The sequence below is a fragment of the Phoca vitulina genome, unplaced genomic scaffold (assembly GCF_004348235.1).
Source record: "Phoca vitulina isolate PV1807 unplaced genomic scaffold, GSC_HSeal_1.0 scaffold23, whole genome shotgun sequence".
Classification (NCBI taxonomy): domain Eukaryota; kingdom Metazoa; phylum Chordata; class Mammalia; order Carnivora; family Phocidae; genus Phoca; species Phoca vitulina.
The window spans coordinates 22286610-22308223 of NW_022589726.1; the positions used below are offsets into that span (position 1 = coordinate 22286610).

At 39.9% G+C, this 21614-nt stretch overlaps 1 protein-coding gene across 1 annotated transcript in view; it reads right to left on the reverse strand.

Annotated features, from left to right (window-relative positions):
* Positions 1-1751: 1751 nt before the first annotated feature.
* Positions 1752-21614, reverse strand: part of LOC116642630 (testis-specific H1 histone) — a 38329-nt gene continuing 18466 nt past the window's right edge. Inside the window, exons 2-3 of the mRNA XM_032421109.1 lie at positions 13643-13759; positions 1752-5144 (exon numbers count right to left, since the gene is read on the reverse strand). Coding sequence (XP_032277000.1) covers positions 4270-5144; positions 13643-13759 — 992 coding nt within the window. The 3' untranslated portion in view covers positions 1752-4269. The remainder of the gene's footprint in view (positions 5145-13642; positions 13760-21614) is intronic.

The window sequence follows — 21614 nt, forward strand, 5'->3', positions numbered from 1 at the left end:
GCTATAAACATTGGGGTGCAGGTGCCCCTTCAGATCACTACATTTGTATCTTTGGGGTAAATACCCAGTAGTGCAATTGCTGGGTCATAGGGTGGCTCTATTTTCAACTTCTTGAGGAACCTCCATACTGTTTTCCAGAGTGGCTGCACCAGCTTGCATTCCCACCACCCCTGTTCTCTCTGCCATCTCCAGTGGTGTCTGTTGAAATCCTGACTTCCTCTCCTTGCTCCCTTCTATCAGTGCCTTTCTCAGCCCCATCCAATGCTTCATGCTGACACCCCCTCAGTCTTCAGTTCCTCTCTTCTAAATCCTTTGGCTTTTTCTCTTTTTAAAGTTCCCTTTCTGACATAGTGCCCCTATATTTATTTCCCAGAATGTCTTCCTGTCCTTGCTAGGCATTTAGGTTGTGGCTGGAGTGATCTCCAGCCCAACCTCATAGACTTGTCGTCACAGAGCTCCCCAGAGGAGGGGGGACAGCTACTGCTTGGAGACCACTGACAAATGGAGATGTTTCCATGCTCTGAAAATACACCCCGCAATGTGTTTGAGAACACCCTCCCCCACAAGAAACCTCAAACTTTTAAAACAATGTAGAAATGAGTTCTAACTCCTGCCCTTTACCTACATAGAAAGGATGTCTCAGAGAGTTACTGAGTGGATGGTGAGGCCCCCTTTGGCATGGGTAACTGTAGACAAGAGAGCACTGGAATCCATAGTTAAAAGCCAATTTCTAAAGTGCACATTTTCCAAACATTAGCTTTTTCACTTAAGATCTAAGAGACTGAGGTGAAAATGAAATGAAATAATGCATGCAAAAGTACAAACCACCTTATAAATGAAAAAGCTATAACTGACAATTGTGTGGAATTTTTTACCTTATTTTTGAACAAGTTACAATGTACATGTTCTGAAAATACGAAAAAAGAGAGAGTAAGAGAGTCTCATTTCTATGTATCCTCTACAATTCCCATCATCTTCCCCTCCCAGTAGAGAACCAGTTAGTTTTTTTGTGTGTATCTTTCCAGAATTTTATACAATTACAAAGAGGTATATTTTCCTTCATTTTACACAAAAGGTAGTATGGTATACTTAATGTCCTGAATTGTTTTTTCACTTACTATATCTTTGGGTGCTTGTCATAATAATACATCGAGAATCTCCTCCTTTTTTACAGCTGCGTGCAGTTTCACTGTATGGAAGCTTCAGTTTAACCAGTCCCCTAGTAACATTTAGATTATTTACTTTTCTGTTTTGTTACTGCAGTACTGCACTGAATACCTTGGACATAAGTCTTTTCACAAATGCATTTACATCTAAAAGATAAAGTGGTTCTGCTGGATCAAAGGACCTTTGCATTTGTAATTATGAAAGACAGATTCCTTCCATTTACATGCTCACTAGCATTGTGTGTGAGTGCCTGATCTCCCACAGCCTCACCAATGGAGTAGGTTCTCAAAACCTTTGAATTGATTAAAAAAATATTATCTTATTGTTTTAATATGCATCTCCCTTGTGAGTAAAATTGTACCTTTTTCTTTCTTTTTTATTTTTTTAAAGATTGTATTTATTTGACAGAGAGAGACAGTGAGAGAGGGAACACAAGCAGGGGGATTGGGAGAGGGAGAAGCAGGCTTCCCGCGGAGCAGGGAGCCCGATGTGGGGCTCGATCCCAGGACCCTGGGACCATGACCTGAACCGAAGGCAGACACTTAACGACTGAGCCACCCAGGCGCCCCAAAATTGTACCTTTTTCATGTTTTTAAAGGCCATTTGTATTTCTCTTAACTGTTTTATCAACAATCATTGAATATCTGATGCCAGAGAGCATCTAAACTTTGTTACCACTCTAAAGTCCAACAGTTTTCTGATCATCATCACACGAGGCAGTTGAGATAAAAGGAAAGCAAAGAATTGAGGTCAGGGATGTTCCATTTGCTCTGACTAAAGTTAAAAACCCAAATATGCCACTAGAATGTGAGCAGTGAAAAGTGGGGATTATGCTTTATCCATCTTCATTCAGCAAAGTGCCCAGAATTTTGCAGGCATTTAGTCATTAGTGAATACTTAGGATGAGATTAACTATTCTTGGGAATTCCTTTCACAGAAGACCCAGCTAGCATTATGACCTAGATAATGTGGATAGCTTGCCAATGAGTTAAAATCATTTCTTGTATTTCATTGGAGTATAGCCATCCTAAAATTTACCAATGAAAAATAATCTGAAATGACCAGTTCACTATTAAATGTCCTGACACTTAATAGCTCTGCCAAATTTACTGACTGAATGATTGGAAGTTTGCTTAAATGAAGAAATCATCACAATACATATAGAACTGTGATGATTCTTAGGAAATCTAGAAAAATTTTTGCCAGTGTCCTTCCCATCCCATCTTAGGAGAAAAGGCTTCTAGTTCTAGGCCATCTGATTGTTTAGGTAAAAATCTCCCAGGACTATAAAGAGGCAATACATCTGGCTATCATAAAGACATCTGATTAACTTTGTTCTAAGTGTGCTCAATGGACAGTGTTTCCCACTACCTTTTACCAGATGGCTCCCTATTCTCTTACTCTGTTTGCTTCATTCTGCTACTCACAGACAATTCAAGTGCACAGTGAACCTAATTACAGCAGGGGGGAGTTTCAAAGTTCAGATCATCTATAGATGAGATGCACAACAAGCATTTTGCTAGTAGCTCTGCATAGGTTTAAAGCAGTGATTCTCATTTAAGGGTGTGAGAGGGTGAATATTAGTATCATTTAAGCTTTCTTTCCTACCCCTCCCTCCCTTCCTGTGTGTGTGTAAATACACATACCCTGTTCCCCCTTGTAGAAGATATCAGACTCTTGGGAAAAGCTTGGTCGGGTACACTGAAAAAGCTCCCCAGGTTGTTCCAAATCATTCTCACCTCCCACCGTCACTCTCACCTCTTTACAAGAATGAAAAGCACCTTCCCAGTGCTTCCTTTTTCCCTACCCCTTTGGCTTCAGCTGTAAACAGTAAGTCATTTCCCTGAACTGGCTACTCTGATGTTTTTACTTCCCTAGGAACCATTTCTGTGTCCTATTATGACCTATAGCATGAGAACTATTCCCATGCTGTTCTTAATCTCTGCATTCAGAACTAAAACAAAACAAAACAAAACAAAACAAAACAAAACAAAACAAAACAAAACAAAACATTTGCTCTATATTTGGTATATGGTGCTCAATACATGTTGTTTTTTAAGAAAAGCAAAAGACCTAGCTATTCATTAGTTAGCCTTCCCATCTCTTTATATTTCTGATATGTATTCTATAAATCTTAATAATTTCCTCTCTAGGAGTTAGTATTTTCCCAGTTGAAAATTCCCTCACTGCATTTTGTCAAACAAAGCCTAATGTCATGATATTTTAAGTCTTTATTTTACTAACACTTAAAACCACCTAAAACAATCCTAGCCCTATTCCAACCTTTTTTTTACAGAGAAGGAAAACAAGACTATAAACGGTTAAGTAACAACTCAGCCAAGGTCAGAGTAGCAGAACTTTGACTAGAATCCTGGTCTCATTAAGTACTGATCTGGTAGAGTTTTCTGCTATAGCACATTATCACATCATCACAAACTATTTATACTCTTATTTAACTCTTAGTAATGAGCACCTACCCTGTGCCAAGCCCTGTTCTAGATGCTTTCACACACTCTCATTTAACTGAAGACTGACATAATAAGAAAGTTTTACAGTTAAAATACTATTATCAAGTCAGGCAAAAACTATAGACCCATTACAATCAACTTTGGGAGAAGGGCCTTTTTCCTAAAAGGAATTTCAGTTAAGAACACTTTGGATCAGTGGGACTACTCAACTTAAAGTTGTCTACTCTTCTCTTGCCCGGACGATGCCCCCCACTTCTCTCTTTATAAGCCCTTCTCCCCAAAACTCAATCTGGATTTGATAGGGTGTCTAACGTTAATTCAACACTTCTGTCTAATCCCCCCAAGTTGCTGCTTTTCTTCTACCTGTTTTCTTTTTTCCTTCTGAAAGGCATTGTCCTGAGGCCTGAAGCAGGAACAGAATCTCGACATCTTTTTGTCTCTTCACCCCATATGTCCCTGTTGTATGTCTCCCCTCAACACCCACGCGTACCCATGTGCGGCAAAGAGGAAACGGACACAATGTAGTGGAAAGGTCTTGTATATAGTTTTGTCCACTTGAGTGTGTGAGAGCTGCTCTCATTAGAGCCTATGGGGAAAGGCATCTGTGCCTGGAGGAAGGGAAATTGCTCCCACACTACGAATACCCGGCTGCATTCTGAAGACTTTCAGATTTAGTGGAAGTCTTTGTGCGAGCAGACCTTAGGTCATGAGTCTTCCCCTGACTGCTAGAACTTTGGTCAGTTTTAACCAAGGCTGTCTTCTGGATGGTGCGTTTTACCGGCTTCACCGGGTCCTGCTTCTTCTCTTCCCTGGGCTTCGGGCCTGGCCTCTTCTTCTCTCGGGTCCTAGGCCTGATGTCTTCCTTCATGGTCCGTCCTCTCCCCTCATCCATCCCCTTGGCCCTCACTTCCTCCCTGGTTCTGGAACGCACCGAGTCCTTGGCTCTTGTCCTTTTCTTCCGCCCCCTTGTGTTTACCTTCGTGCTGCGTCTCCAGACTTCCCTGGCCTTCTTGGCTGCCCTGCGACGCGTGCAGCGCCGCCGTGGGCTCCGCGGCCCGGGAAGGGTCCTCCTCGAAGAGCGCGTGCCCTCCTCCAACCTCGGGCGTCCTGGCCTTCTCTTCGGCTTCGGAATCTTCCAGACCCTGAAGTAGCCAGAGGCATCGCTGCCACTGACCCGGAGAAGCGTGCCCTTAACCTCAGACCAGGGTGCATCGCCCGAGTGGCGGCAGCACTTACGGCGCACTTCGTAGCCAGCATTTCCAAGCTCCTTCTTGAGGGCAGCCAGAGTCAGCCCTTTGTGCGCGGTGATGGCTCGGAGCAACAGCTGGGACACTTTGAGCACGGAGAGCAGGCCCCGCCTCGGCACGGCCGTGAGGGTTTTCTCCGTGGCCTGCTGGCTTTTAACTTCAGTGCCTTTGGATTCACCAGTGGGCCCAGCCACCTCAGCCATGGCCCCGCTCCCCCCTCTGCGGGGCCACTGCTTTTGGGCCACCCCCACCAAGGCACGAGCTTAAGCTGAGGCTGGCTGGACCACGTCACAATGGCACCCCTGGCCTAGACTTTCAGGTCCTAGTTGGCGAGCTGCCAGATCCCACCCAGGTAGGTGGTCCAATCAGACTCCACTTCTTTCTAGGTCTAAACCAATCCAGATCTCGGCGCCTGTACACCCCTAAGAATCACCTTTATAATTTCCAGGGTTTGTTCCCTGCCCTTTATAATGCTGCCACTTCTCATTGACCTGGATCTCAACCAATTTCTGAAGTTCACTATTTTTCTGTGGTCCTGAACACCCATCTACTCACATTTCCCTAAGGTGAAAGAAGCTGCTCCCAACTATCTAAAACAGGTAATACAATGCCTTTAAAAAGTAAATGTGGTAGTCTATCAAACAAAACCCGACCTAGAAACTCCCGCCTTTAGGTCCCACCACCTAGAGATCGACAGTCATGTCTCCCTGACTCTCCACATGGGGGATTCTGTGCAAGAATATGAAGGAAAGAGGGAATCACTGTGGTCCCTCTACCCTAAACAATGATTCTCACACCTGGGTAATTCAGATGCCTCATTCAGTTGGATCGAAACAATCCAGTTTCCAAATAGACCAAGAACTCTGGTCTAATCATTATTCTTTCAACAGACTTTGCTTTTCTATCTCTTGTCCCTCTTCTTGGATTGCTCACCCTCTTTCTCTGTCCAGATATATTCTGCTCATCTTTCAAAATCCTGCTGAATCCTTCCCTCACTGAAGCCCCCTCACTCTTTCAAATGATTTCTCTCCTCTTAATTACCACATTAAACTTTTGCAATCCTACACTGCATTTTCTTTATTTTAAACTAGTCTGGTACTAGAGAGTACAATACAGCACAATAGTTTTAAAAAGAAAACAGCCTGGACTTAGAGCTGAAAGACATGGACACCTACCCCACCCCCCGGCTCTTTAACAGCCATATGGCATTGATAAATCCCTCCATATCTTTGGATCTGACTTCTTTATTTTTAAAGGGGGGGGGGGGCTAATAATCCCTTCCTACCAACATCACAGAATTATTGGAGAGGTTCAGAAGAGGTGATGGTAGATGACAAAGGATTACCCAAATATAAGGCATAAAATTAATTTTACTCTGAATGTTTATGCCTTTCCAACTAAATAAAAAGTTTCCTGAGAGCCAAATAGCCTTTGAATTTCTATGGCCCCTGCTGCACCTAACACTATTCTTCCTTATACACAGAGCAGGCATTTAATTGAGTCTGTGTAAGCTTCTCTCTGGTGAGGAGGATTTCTCTGGATTTAAAGGAAATTCCCAGGAAATCAGGAGAAAGGAGCGGGATATATCTCAAAGGGTTGAAAATGAAGGGGACCAAGGAAGCTAGTTACTCAAGGACTTCTTATTTTGGACACAACTTAGTTGGGAATTATTCAAAGAATACTTCAAATTGCAAAAGCATATCATACTTCTCTAAAGGACATTCACATATACTCAGCAGTCACAGGCTGGACTGTGACATAGTTTCTGCCAGGAATAAAAGTGCCAGGAAGTAGCTTAGACCAGTGCTTCTTAAACTTTAATGTGTACTTCATAAAGTACTGATTCCAGTACATTAGGTCTGGGATGGGGCCAGAGGTTTTACCTTTCCAACAAGGTTCTAGGTAGTTCCACTCAGTTAAAACACAACTGTTGGGGAGTGGGGAGTAGACAATGAGAAAGGAAGTGGCAGATCATCAGACTGGAAAGGTAGGTTAGGGCCAAGGTATGAAGGACACATAACATAATGACACAGCTGTAAGTAGTCACACAGCAGTAAGAGGTAGAGTGTGGATTCATACGTAAGTCTACCTAATTCTAAGGCCTGAGTTGTTAATTACTGAGCTAGGTTTCCTTTTCTCCAAGGTTGACCCTCTCCACACCTTTATGTATCTCCACTACAGAGCAAGAGGAAGTTTATCTCCACACTCACAGCTCAGAATCAGAAGGATCTACAAGCACTCACTGTACCTTCTCCCAGTCTTTAAATTAGAGCAGGATACTGTGGATCTCCAAGAACAGGAGACTAACACATCAGCACAGGGACAGTGCACCAATGAAGAGCTGCCAGACTGAGAGGCAGAACCACATGGAGCAGGATTTCTCTCATTTGTGTAGTCTCTTGGTCTGGCTATACTTCCTGGTTGCATAGGCCACTGGCCGTAGGATGGGACAACCATCAGAGAAAAAAGACAAAACTGTCTGCTTTGAGAATAAGAGGAGAGTAAGTGAAGTCTGACCTTCATATCAACTGACTCCAGGTAAAGATAGGTTGGCTGCACACAATGGTAACATCATGAAAGAAAGACAAAAACCAAATCAGGGGCACTTGGGTGGCTCAGTCGGTTAAGCAACCAACTCTTGATTTTGGCTCAGGTTGTGAGATTGAGCCCCACATCGAGCCCCACGTCAGGCTCTGTGCTGGGTGTGGAGTGGAGCAGCTTAAGATTCTTTCTCTCCCTCTCCCTCTGCCCCTCCTCTGGATCTCTTAAAAAAAAAAAAGAACCAAATCAAACCATGTTTATTGATACCCCTGTGATGAGAAAAGAGGCCAATTAGAAACCTTTGGGAAAGGCTGAAATCAAAGGACAAGAATTATATGAAAAAAAACCCACACCAAACAAAACAAAACATTTTCATTTATACATAACCATTCATTTCTATATAGATTTCTGTATAAATATACTGTAAGTAATAGGGGAATAACAAAAAATGAGAGGCAGGAAACCAATGTCCCACTACCACTCAGCTGGCTCAGAGGACAAGAAAGCCAGCTAGATGACAAACTTTCTGCTGCACCAATCCCTTGGAGTTATTTTGCTCCTCTTTGGAATAAATCTACTTGCCAGCCCTCTTCTTCTGATATCTCAAAAGAAAAAGACACTTCAGAAAAAACAATTTCTTGAGGAAAAGAGTCAGTACAAACAAGTGTCATACCTCTAATCAGGAGACACCAACTCCAGCTCCAGAAAAACAAGACTGAACCATCCCTTCCAATTTTAATCATCTATGATTATAAACCAGAAGTTACCACCTAGCGCCACCCTGTTATGAGAAAGATCAATAGCTCTTAATTTCTGGAAGGCTTGGGGTTGGCTGGTGGTGAAGAAAAAGGATATTTGGGAATAATGTTTAGCCTAAATCTTTCTGCTTCAAGTTCCAGAGGAAGATCTATTGTTTTTTGTTGATATCAAGACTCCTCTATGGTGGTTGTGACTGAGGACTCCAGAGGAACTTGGTTGACTTAGGCATAGCAACCTTTAATTACTATACAAAATTCTAAGAACGTCAGAGGTTTTATTAATCTTACTCCCTCACATAGTTATTCAGCTCTAACTTCATTAAGAAAAACTCCATACAAGAGTACAGCAAAATTTAGTAGCATCCTCTGATTTAACCCCAATCTATACCTCACTGCCCCTCCTTGATCCACAGTCCTGGGACCCTAAGGTTCTAGGTCTTGCTTACTCAATTATCTTGCATTGATTCAGTTTATCTCTCCCAAAACCAAATAATATAAACCTGTTCAACAATCTATTACAACTCCCCAACTTAACCTTCAACTGCTAGTTGTTTTTCCCCAAAAGACTCTTTTCCTCTCCTGAACCACTTTGTGCCTTCCACTTTAATGTCAATAACCCCACAACAGTCATTTCAGCAAATAAACCCACCAGTCGACTCATGGCTTTTGGGAGAACTAAAGAGGTTCACATGTGAAAATAAAAATATTAAGATTCCATAAAAGCATGGAGACAGACTAGTAATTGGGCATTCATCCTTCTAATCCTCAGCACAATTGTCCAGAAGTGAATCTAGAGATTATAGATCCAGGTGATCTTATTGGAGGACCAGGAAAATTTCTCAGCAATTATCCCAAAAATATGAAGATCTGGTCTCTCTGACTCCTCCCAAGAAGCTCTAAACACCCAGTGTAACACACCCCTCCCCACAAATATAAAATCTATACTCATCCCTCCAAAAATGACATGAGAAAAATGAGGGCTTTGGTATTAGCAAAATCCTACCCAAGTACTTTTTTTTCACCCAAAGGAGTCTATATAAATTAAATCTCTCATAAATCAAGTATTATTAATAGTTATATCTTTCCATGAGCCCATAATGTGGGAGCTCCAAGAACCATTCTGCTACAATCAGTTAAATCTCAAAACCAAAAACCCATTTCTCTGAGGATTTTTGTTTTCAATATGAGGCTCAGGGCATCCCAGGACACAGACAAGCTGCAGTCCCACAATAACGCTACATTCTGGACAACATTCAATTCTGTTATAGTAACTCCCAGCCATCCATGCCCTTGTCAATTCCCAGAATACTGTACAAATGAAGCCAAAGCAGAAACACACACACACACAAATGGCAGAGTAGAAATCATTTACCATATATATGTAACTCTTGGAATCAGAGAACTGAAATATCCCAGACCTACAACCCACTACAGAGAAGCTTATTTCTAGCCTAATCTCTACAGATCTAAAATTCCAGAAAATCCAAATTCACTAATTAAAAATTGCTTTCCTCCAAATTAAGTGGTATAAATAAATGCCCATGCTCAGGAATATAACCAAGAGTAAGCTTTATTTGCATTCTCAATTCACAATACACATTCTGGAATTATACTGCATAACTTTCCTCATTTTTTCCTTCAAAGCTGCGGTTCTAAATATTTCATTTCAAAAAACACATCTCCATTTCCTGTTTAAAAATCACATCTGATTTTCTATTTTAATCCTACTCTTCTTCCCTTGGCTTTTTCTCAGCCTTTGATCCATCTGGGGAAGAAGAGCTACTACTTATTTATTGAAGGCCTATGGATCAGGTATTGTGTATAAATTATCACTAATTCTTTCAGCAACACTGAAAAGTGGATAATATTATTCACATTTACAGATGAGAAGGTAAATGGTGTACTGAAGGAAAAGTTTGGAATGAGAACTCTCTATATCTCCCAGGTAACTCAAAGATTCCTATTTTTCATCTTCCACCTAGAGAAAAGAAATTGCTATACCACCTCTTCTATCATTTCACTAATCAAAGCTTTGAGCAAGAAATTCAGATTCTCCTTCCTCACTATAATTTCTACCATACTGGTTATGCCAGTTACCAATTTATTGCTTTTGTTACCTGAATGTGAAAATGGATCTGGGCCTTTTAAATATTTTTCCTTTTTCAGCTGACATGATGTTAAGCTTTGTAGTAAAGGGTACTGGAGAGACTGCAGGAGGAGAGGGTTTTCCCTTCTAGTTCTGGTTCTCTGGTCTGTCCTTTACCAAGGTTCCTAGAGCAGAGGTTGGAAAACTGTGGCCCATGGGCCAAAACCAGCCTGCTGCCTATTTTTGTGTGGCTTGTAGGCACAACTCAGGTGCACTAGCACTTTGAGCTGCAGAGAACAAGACATAATGTCCCCACCTCTGTTTCATGCTCCACTCCCAACATATGCCTCCCTGGCCTGGGCCATATCTCACCACTCTCCAGGACCTATGCTGGCTACCAAATATACAGTCCCCAATTCTCCACTGGTGGCACTGAAGAACAAACTTATATCTTTACAATGAATTCCAATCTGGGACAGCTGGCTGGCTCAGTTGGTAGAGGATGTGACTTTTTTTTTTTTTTTTTGAGACAGAGAGCATGTGAATGCACAGTGGGGGATAGGGCAGAGGGAGGAGAGAAAATCTTAAGCAGGCTCCACACCCAGCCACATGGAGCCTGATGTGGAGCTCAATCTCATGACCCTGAGATCCCAGACCTGAGCCAAAATCAAGAGTCAGATGTTTAACCAACTGAGCCACCCAGGCTCCCTGAGCATGTGACACACTTGATTGTGAGTTCAAGCCCCACACTGGGCGTAGAGCTTACTTAAAAATAAATAAATAAATAAAACATAAATAAATAAATAAAACATAAATAAATAAATAAATAAATAAATAAATAAATAAATAAAATTCCAATCCTTAAAATCACTTTATATTTTTAAAAAAAGACTGGAGCTTTTATCTATTTGTTATTAGATCTAACTTTCAACAAGTTAGGAGTAACTTTTAATGAGAACAATGTATAGGATACAATAGTTAATAACTTGAAATTTTTTAAACACAATACTCATGTTTCACCAAATACTGAAATTAAGAGGGATCAAAGAGTTAAACATAGAAAATGAAAGCGGGGAAAAGTATATGTATTTATTGGATTTTAGGAAGAAGAAAGATTTTCTAAGCATAAAATTAATGGAAGAAATCACAGAGGAAATTACTGACATGATTATGTAAAAACCATAAAATTCTGTACATTAAAAAATTAAAACAAGAGTAAAAAAGCAAACAGGAAACAAATCTGCCAAAAAAAGTCTATGAGTTATTCCAATTAAGAGTAAAACCCCAAATTAAGCAATGTAGAAATTAAAATAATGGTTAGTATGTGAAAAATAAGCTCTTCCTTTGACTATAACAAAACTACAAAATAAGTAATAATTTTTGACCTATCAAAGTAACAAATTATTTTTTTAATAAAAACATAGAGATAAGAGACTTCTATTTTTTTAAAGATTTTTATTTATTTATTTGACACACATTGAGAGAGAGAGCACAAGCAGAGGGTAGTGGTAGAGGGAGAGGGAGAAACAGGCTCCCTGCTGAGCAAGGAACCTGATGTGGGGCTCAATCCCAGGACCCCAGGATCATGACCCGAGCTGAAAGCAGATGCTGAACCAACTGAGCCACCCAGGCGCCCCAAGAGACTTCTGTTTCTAAATAAAACAAACTAATCACCCTCCATTCAACCTCTCCTACAACAACTTCCACAAACCATGGACTAAATATGTAAAACTACCAGAAGACTCCAAAAAGCAGTTACAAGCAGACTAAGGGTCTCAGGACTTAGGGGACAAGGTAGCTACAAGTTCCTTGGGTTTTCTTTTCGTCTCATATATATCCCTACCTGGACACTAGAGCAGCCTAAAATCCAGACCTTCCAATGGCCCAGACAGGAGAAAAGAAAAGAAGGACGAGAAGAAGAAGAAGAAGAAGAAGAGAGAAGATTCTATTCTTTAGCTGTAAGACTGGCAAATAGGAAAGGGACCATTCTGATTTTTACCCATCCCACACCATGGTTGTCCCCAAACTGGCAGCAGTCCTTCCCCTCCTCACCAGCGGTGAGGTAGCCCCTGAAGAGCAAAGCCCTATTTCAGCCTTCTATTCTATACCAGAGAAGTGCTAATAAAGAGCAGAGCTAGGGGCGCCTGGGTGGCTCAGTCAGTTGAGTGTCCAATTCTTGGTTTCGGCTCAGGTCATGATCTTGGAGTCCTGGGACTAAGCCCTGCCCCGTGTCAGGCTCTGCACTACGCACAGAGTCTGCTTCACATTCTCTCTCCCTCTACTTCCCACTCATACTCTCTCTCAAATAAATAAAATCTTAAAAAAAAAAAAAGAAGAGCAGAGCTACTCCCTCTCCCCACTGTGCAGCAGTGGTAGATTCTGCATAGCAGAACCCTAGAGCAACACTGTAGGGACTCAGCAGAATGGAGATGACAGAAGAAAGTCACTGAGCTTGAAGATGAAATGTATTCAATATAAATAAGAGAAGGAAAAATAATGAAATGAATTGAAATTGGTCCTAGAGACCTGTAGGACAATATCAAAAGGAATAATATTCATGTCACAGATTTCTCAGACGGAAAGAAGAAAGAGATTGGAGTAGAAAAAAATATATAATACATACATACATACAAAATGGTTGAAAACTACCCAAACTTTGTGAAAAGTATAAATCCACAGATCCAAGAAGCACAGAAAAACCCAAACAGATGAACTTAAAATTATAGTCAAACACATCATAATCAAACTGCTTAAAACTGAAAGAAAAAAATCCTAAAAGCAGACAAAGAAATATAAGACATTACATTTAGGTAAAGACTCTAATGATGGAATTCAGGCCAGAACATTTTAAAATAACTAGTTATTGGGGCACCTGGGTGGCTCAGTCAGTTACATGTCAGATTCTTGGTTTCAACTCAGGTCATGATCTCAGGGTCCTGAGATTGAGCCCCAGCAGGGCTCAGTGGGGAGTCTACTTGAGGTTCTTTCCCCCTCTCTCTGCTTCTCCCTCTGCTCCTCCCCCATCCTGCTCCTGCGTGCTCTCCCTCTTTATAAAATAAAATAAATAAAATCTTTAAAATGACTAGTTATTGGTCCAAATGGCTTCTAAAATCTCTTCTGTGGGTTGCAAATTGAATATGGTGTTTGCATGTAATTGGATGAACAACTGTACACACACATAAAGGAGATCCTGAATAATTCACTAAAGTGTACTACCTTCTCTGAATGATGATTAGAGAGAGAAAGAAAAGGCCTTACTATTCCCTAGGGCACTGATTCTCAAAATGTAGTCCTTATACCCCTGGGGGAGTCAAGACTTTCAGGGGACTATCATGAGGTCAAAACTTTTCATAATAATCCTTAGACATTATTTACCTGTGTTGCCATTTACTTCAACAGCGTAAAACCAATAGTGGGTAAAACTGCTGGCCTCGAAGTATGAATCAAGGCGGTGGTACCAAACTGTACTAGAAGGCACTATATTCTTTACTGCTACACACCGATAGAAAAGAAGGGAAGGAAAACAAGTTTTACTTGAAATATCTTTGATGAAGCAATAAAAATTATAATTTTATTAAATCTCAATCCTTGATTACCATTCTTTTTAATAAATATTCTGTGTAGCAAAATATTTTTATATTTATTTTTATTTTAAATATTTATTTAAAAATTTATATTTATTTATATTTATGTCTGTATCTAAAGCAATTCTGCTGTGTGCTGAAATTTTCCCAAAGAAAATGTAGTGGGCAACACTTCCCCTGCTTCTTCTACCTTTGTCCTGTTCACTTTACTTGCCCTGATCACATAACGAGTCTCCTGCCTCTTCCCCTGCTTAGAATATTTGTCTTCAGAAAACCTCCATTTCTAGGTCTTCAAAAATCGTTCTTCCAAAAATTCGCAATCTTGCGAAACTCCAGAAGTGTTGCTCACAACAGTAAGACGTATGCGGTGATGCAGGCAGAAGGCTTGCCAGGGAGGTCGAGGGCCCCCTATAGGGCCAGAGGAGTCCAAATTAAAATGATGGTTCACAGGGGATCTCTGGGGAGGGGGCAGAGGCTCCCACAGCTGCCCCGCCCACAGAGGAAGATGACCCGTGGGCCCTGACAGCCCGGAACTCACGCCCCCAACAGCCCCGAGGCCCAGGAATTAGGGCGGTGCTTCGCTGCAAGAAGAAAAACAGGAAACAAACAAAAAAACCCCCTCAAACTCTCCTCCCAGGAGGCCCCACGCGCTGTGAGGAAGGCAAACGTTAGCCAATGAGAGCATCTGTTCCTGCAGCTTTCCCGCCCTTTCTCCCTGAGGCTGGAGAGAGGCGGCTCCTTTAGAGCCCACAGGGAGTTATAAGGGACTGTGGTACCTGCTCTCAAAGAGCACCCCCCGCGAGGAATAGGGGGAGCGAAAAGAGACAAGTAATAGGCAAGGGGAGAGAGGAACATGCTGGCCCAGCGGACGGACGGACAGACGGCCGAGGAGACTCTTGCAGGTGAGGAGGAGTTGTTAATGAAAGGTCAACATGGGTAGAGAACAGGACACAAGACATTTAGCCAGAAAGGATGGCATCGGCAGAGCCACAGGACATCACTTCTCCTGCACATACAACAGCTATTTCTGAATAATTCGCAAAAAAATAATCCTTTCCCTTCCTGTGTCCCCCTGTAAGTGTTTCCTTCATCTTCTGACGATCTTTCCTACTATCGGCTCTCAGTGTAGATGCTGGTAGTGGCCTTGAGCACTCAGGCTCTCTTTACCTCATTCTCCTGCCCATCAGCACGTTTTTCACCAGACATGTTATTAAAATTAACTCCCCGCCAAAACCCACAAAAACAAACCAAAAAACAACAACGAAAAGGGGCGCCTGGGCAGCTCAGTTGGTTAGGCCTCGGACTCTTGATGTCGGCTCAGATCAGGATCTCAGGGTGGTCGGATGGAGGCCCGCCTCCAGCTCAGGGCTGGGCGCCCAGCTTGGGATTCTTTCTCTACTCCCTCTGTCCCTCCACGCTCCAGTGCGCGCTCTCAATTAAAAAAAAAAAAAATTGGGGCGCTTGGGTGGCTCAGTCGTTAAGCGTCTGCCTTCGGCTCACATCATGATCTCAGGGTCCTGGGATGGAGCCCCGCATTGGGCTCCCTGCTCCGCAGGAAGCCTGCTTCTCCCTCTCCCCCTGCTTGTGTTCCCTCTCTCTCTCTGTGGCTCTCTCTGTCAAATAAATAAAATCTTAAAAAAAAAATTTAACTCCCTGTGTTACTGCTAGTTTATACCTTTAAAATGTGTCAATGATAAACATAGCAAGATATTTGTAAATAAGATACCGTCAGGAGAATGTCAGTTTTTGTTTTTATCATGGTAGGCCTTCATTCTCAAGCGTTGGCTCTGCATATCAGAATCACCTGAAGGGCTTGTTAAGAAAATTGAGATCCTACCCCAGGTTTCTGATTTAGTAGGTTTAGGATGAGGCCCAAGAATTTGTGCTTATTTGTTTTGTATAATATATAACATTAGTTTCAGGTATACAACACAAAGATTGATATTTGTATATATTATGAAATGACCACCACTCTGTCTAGCTAACATTCTGTTATAAATTTTTTTTCTTGTGATCAGAACTTTTATCTACTCTTAGCAAATTTCAAAAATGCAATACAGTATTACTAACTATACTCACTATGCTATACATTACATCCCTATGACTTATAACCTTTGACCCCCTTCATTTCACTGATCCCTCTCCATCTCTGGCAACCACCGATCTGTTCTCTGTATCTATGAGTTGGGTTTTTTCTTCTGTTTTTTTTTTTTTCCCCGATTCCAGAAATGAGTGATATCATATTATATATATCTTTCTTTGACTTATTTCATTTAGCATCATGCCTTCAAGTTCCATCCATATTATCACAGATAGCAAGATTTCATTCTTTTTTATGGCTGAATAATATTCCCTGAATAAATATGTATGACATTTTCTTTATCCATTCTTCCATCCGTGGACACTTAGGCTGTTTCCATGTCTTGGCTATTGTAAATAATGCTGCAGTGAACATGGAGGTGCAGATATCTTTTCAAGTTAGTGTTTCATTTTCTTGGGATAAATACTTGGAAGTGGAATTGCTAGACCATATGGTAGTTCTATTTTTAGTTTTTTTAGAAACCTCTATACTGTTTTTAATAGTAGCTGCACCAACTTACATTCCTACCAATGGCATAAAAGTGTTCTCTTTTCTCCACATCCTCACCAACACTTGTTATTTCTTCTTTTTGGTAATACCCATTCTAATAGGTGTGAGGTGATAGCTCACCGTGGTTTTGATTTGCTTTTCCTCATGATTAGTAATGTTGGGCATCTTTTTCATGTACTTGTTGGTCATCTCGATGTCTTAAGATTTTGCATGTTTAATATATTCCCAGCTAATGCTGTTGCTGCTCTTCTGGGGACCACTGGCCTACCATATCTAATAGCTAAAATTTACCAAAGTTCAGGCATTGTACTAAATGAGTGATTTATTTTACATGCAATTCTTATCAAAACAGTAACATATGGGGTTAATATTTCTCTTATGGGGAGTAAATCTGGCTGAGGCTAATGACTGAGATTACTCATTCTTAGAAAAGGCTGAAATTTACAAAAACACACCTCCCTACCCTCAGGCTGGAACCCAGCTTCATGTTCTTCTTTGATCCAAACAATAAGCAGGCAAAGAGAACACTATTGTGCTATGGTTAAAAATACCTTTGCTAATAAAGATAGACATACAGACCAATGGAATAAAGAACCCAGAAATAAACCCTCATTTATACAGTCAAATGATTTTTGACAAGGGTGACAAGGCCATTTGATAGAAAAAGGATACTCTTTTTAACAAGTAGTGCTGGGAAAATTGGATGTCTACATGTAAAAGAAAGTTGGACCCTTTCCTAACACCATATGCAAAAATTAACTCAAAAATGGATCAAGGACCTAAATGTAACACCTATAACAATAAAATTCTTAGAAAAATACATAGGATAAAAGTTTCATAACATTGGACATGGTAATGATTTCTTGGATATGATGCCAAAGGCATAGGTAACAAAAGAAAAAATAGACAAATTGGTCTTCATGAAGATTTTAAAAACTTGTATATCAAAAAACACTATCCCCAGAGTAAAAAGGCAACCTATAGAATGGGGGAAAATATTTGCAAATCATATATCTGGATATCCAGATAATATCCAGAATATATAAACTTCTAAAACTCAACAACAAAAAAACAGCCTGATTCAAAAATGGGCAAAGGACTTGAATAGACATTTCTCCAAAACTACACAAATGACCAATAAACACATGAGATGCTCAGTATCACATCTCACACCCATTAGGTTAGCTACTATTAAAAAAAAAAACCAATGTGGAGAAATTGGAATCCTGTGCACTGTTGGTGGGAATGTAAGATTGTACAACTGCTGTGGAAAACAGTGAGATGGTCCTTGAAAAAATTAAAAATAGAATTACTGTATGATCCAGCAGTTCCACTTCTGGGCATAGAGCCAAAAGAACTGAAAGCAGAGTCTCAAAGAGATATTTGTACAGCCATGTTCATAGCATTATTCACAATAGCTGAAATTTGGAAGCAACCCAAGTGTCCATTGATGGATGAAAAGATAAGTAAAATGTGGTATGTACATACAATGAATACTACTCAGTCTTAAACAATAAGGCAGTTCTGACATGTGCTATAGTATAGGTGAACCTTAAGGACATTATAAGCCATTCACAAAAAGACAAACTGTATGATTCCATTTATATGAAGTACTTAGAGACAGAAAGTAGAATGTGGTGGCCAGGGCTGAGGAGAAAGGGAGAATGTTGAGTTATTGTTTAATAGGTATAGTTTCAGTTTTACAAGATGAAAAGAGTTCTGGGGATGGACAGTGGTGATGGCTGCACAACAATATGAATAAAAGTGATACCACCCAACTGTACACTGAAAAATGGTTAAGATGGTATACTTTATGTTATGTGTATTTTAACCCAATTAAAAAAATTTTTAATACCTTTACTGAACTATGTTCCCTAGGAGATTAGCTTTGGGTGAATCATTTCACCCTTCCTCAACTTGGGTAGGTTGGACTACAGCAGTTAGACCATCAAGAACCCTAATTTGTTACTACTTTTCCTCGTTGGGTCCCATGCTTTGAAAGATTTTGTCTTGCAAAGTACTGTATTTGTTAAGAAACTCTTTGTTTCATATTTCTTATTAATTAAAGACATTTTTGTTTCTGATTAGCATTAGATAATCATGATTGCCATCCTGAGTTGAGATGTCAGGCAAAGGGAGAAACAAGATTTATAGAGGTAGTTAGGAGATTTCTGTTAGAACATTTCAAATATTGAAAATTGTTAATTAACTCCTAGAGGTTTGGAGACCAAAGACTTGACACACAGAAATGGTTGATTTTCAAGGTTTTTCCTCCTAATATAGATGATTCTCTGAAGGTATGGCTTCCTATAGGCTCAGTGCTGACATAAGATTATGGAAATTTATACTATATCAATCTAACTGGCCTGACTGAGGCTTGAGTGTGTAGGATAATTCCATCAATATCTCTGTTTCTTTACTTTGCCCAGAGATGAAATGTGAATGAGAAGTGAAAATGGAGTTCAGGAAAATGTAGTGCAGTTTATATCAACACACTTTTTGGGGTCTGGAGACCAATCCGAAGAGAGTACAAGCTATGTGGTCTCTGAGGCCAAATTCTTGAACTTCTATTATGAGTGATAAATGGTCACTGCACTTGAACCAGATAAATTTTTCTAAATAATTATTCATTTTCTATGAATTATGTAGTAGAACATTACCTGACAATGGGAAAAAAACCCTCTGATTAGTGTGAATCTCACAGACATTCAATAGAGTGGAAAAAGAGACATAAATACATTTTGTATGATTCTATATATATGAAGCTCAAAATAGGCAAAACTGAGCAATAGTATATACCCAAAATGTTTAGTGTTTCAGTAATCATTGTGGTGGTAGTCTTAGTATTGTTATTCTGAGAACGTATTGATGTGGGATAAAGCAAATGAGTAATTATGAAATTTTCTAATTCTGTTGTCTCTTCATCCTTAATAATAATCAGGATTATTAATGTAGGACAAAGGAGACACAGATGTAGTACCAAAAAATGTTAAGTTAAAAACTTTGTAGTCTTGGGGCACCTGGGTGGCTCAGTCGGTTAAGCAGCTGCCTTTGGCTCAGGTCATGATCCCAAGGTCCTGGGATCGAGCCCCGCACTGGGCTCCCAGCTCAGCGAGAGCCTGCTTCTCCCTCTCCCTCTGCCTGCCGCTCTGCCTACTTGTGTGCTCTCTGTCTCTCTGTCAAATAAATAAATAAAATCTTAAAAAAAAAAAAAAAACAACTCTGTAGTCTTGGATTTGAATTGGAAACATCAATGTGAACTCATAAGGTATAAATATATAGCTGCTATATCCACTGGAAATTCCTAAAAACAATAAGGAAAAGAAAATAAAAACAGTAGCAGTGAGCATCCCTAGCATTTATATTGTGGTCTTGAAATACCATTTCACATTAGAGGAAACGAGGGCTTCTTTTCTTTTTTTTTTAAGATTTTATTTTATTTTATTTTATTATTATTATTATTATTATTATTATTATTATTATTATTATTTTGATTGAGAGAGCACAAGCAGGGAGAGCTGCAGAGGGAGAGGGACACGCAGGCTCCCCGCTGAGCAGGGAGCCTCACATGGGGCTCGATTCCAGGACCCTGGGATTATGACCTGAGCCGAAGGCAGATGTTTAACCGACTGAGCCACTCTTACCAGAAACCAGGGCTTCTTAGAGAAGTAGCCAATTCCAAATCTGAAGCCGGAAATGTACAAAACAAGCTTGGACCGTCTTGACACATGGGATAGTTAGGAAGCTTTCAAAGACTAGGAGGGTCATATCAAAAGACATCAGCAGCCAAGGGAAGATAATCCATTAGCCTAAGAAGGGATTATTTGAGTATCAATAAGGATGAGAAATAGCATAGATTGAAACCCATCAGATGGGTTTAAATCCATGAGTTCATAATAGATATTTAAAAAGAAAGGATTGGCCGCTCACAGAAGATAATAGGAAACCAATTCATTATCTGGTAAATGAAAGAATCAAGTGTTCATCTGGCCTTTCCCATATGTACTATACCACTGCATAACCAAATAGTACATGAAATAGATGAAGTATCTCTTTTTATAAAAGTATCCCAGCTAACACATGGAAAAAAACTAGAAGCATATCACCATTCTGCAACTCCTGATGAATTAAGAGATATATACATGATGCATCAATGGCTGTTAACATCACAAAGAGACTAGATATTTGCATTCTATAGTCTTGGCAAACACCACACATATCTTTTTTTTTTTTTTTTTTGCTATGAATCTTTGAATTTTTTTCTTTTTTTTAATTGAAGTATAATTAACATAGTGTTATATTAGTTTCAGGTGTAGACTATAATTATTCAACAATTGTATACATTACTCAGTGCTCAAGGTAAGTATACTCTTGATTCCCTCTATTACCCCTCCCCCCACCCACTGCCCCTCTGGCCAACACCAGTTTGTTCTCAGTATTTATGAGTTTGGCTTTTTATCTCTTTTTTTCTTTGTTCATTTGTTTTGTTTCTTAAATTCCACATGAGTAAAATCACATAGTAATTACCTTTCTTTGATTGACTTATTTCACTTAGCATTATACCCTCAACAGAAGCACTAAGTTGAAAAGACATATGCACCCCTAAGTTCATAACAGCGTTGTTTATAATAGCCAAGATATGGAAGCAATCTAAGCATCTATTCATAGATGAATGGATAAAGAAGATGTGGCATATATACACAATGGAATATTACTCACCATATATATCTTTAATATTCAGATCAAACCTGAGTTTGATATAGGCTCTGGATCCAGCTGCTCATTTGCAGAAACTACAGAAGATAAAGAAGATAAATTCTACATGTAGAATTAGACATTAATATGCAATCAGCAAAATCTATATTGTGGGAAACTACAGGGCAAATGGGCCTGGGTTCAGTATATAAATTGTAAGGAAAAGATATATAAGACAACTCTATAGATGAAAAGAAGCCTAAAATAAATCAAACATTTTTTAATGGACAAGACGGAACAGTCATAACTAGGGATGCATATTTGAGTGATAAAACTGAAAAAGTGATAAAATTTTGAAAGCTAGGAGTGATTACTTTAAAAGTCATGATAGCAGTTACATATGAGGGGGGAGAGAGGATTATCACTGGGACAAGGCAAATAGAGTTTCTGGAGTGAGAGGCAAAGTTCTATTTCGTTA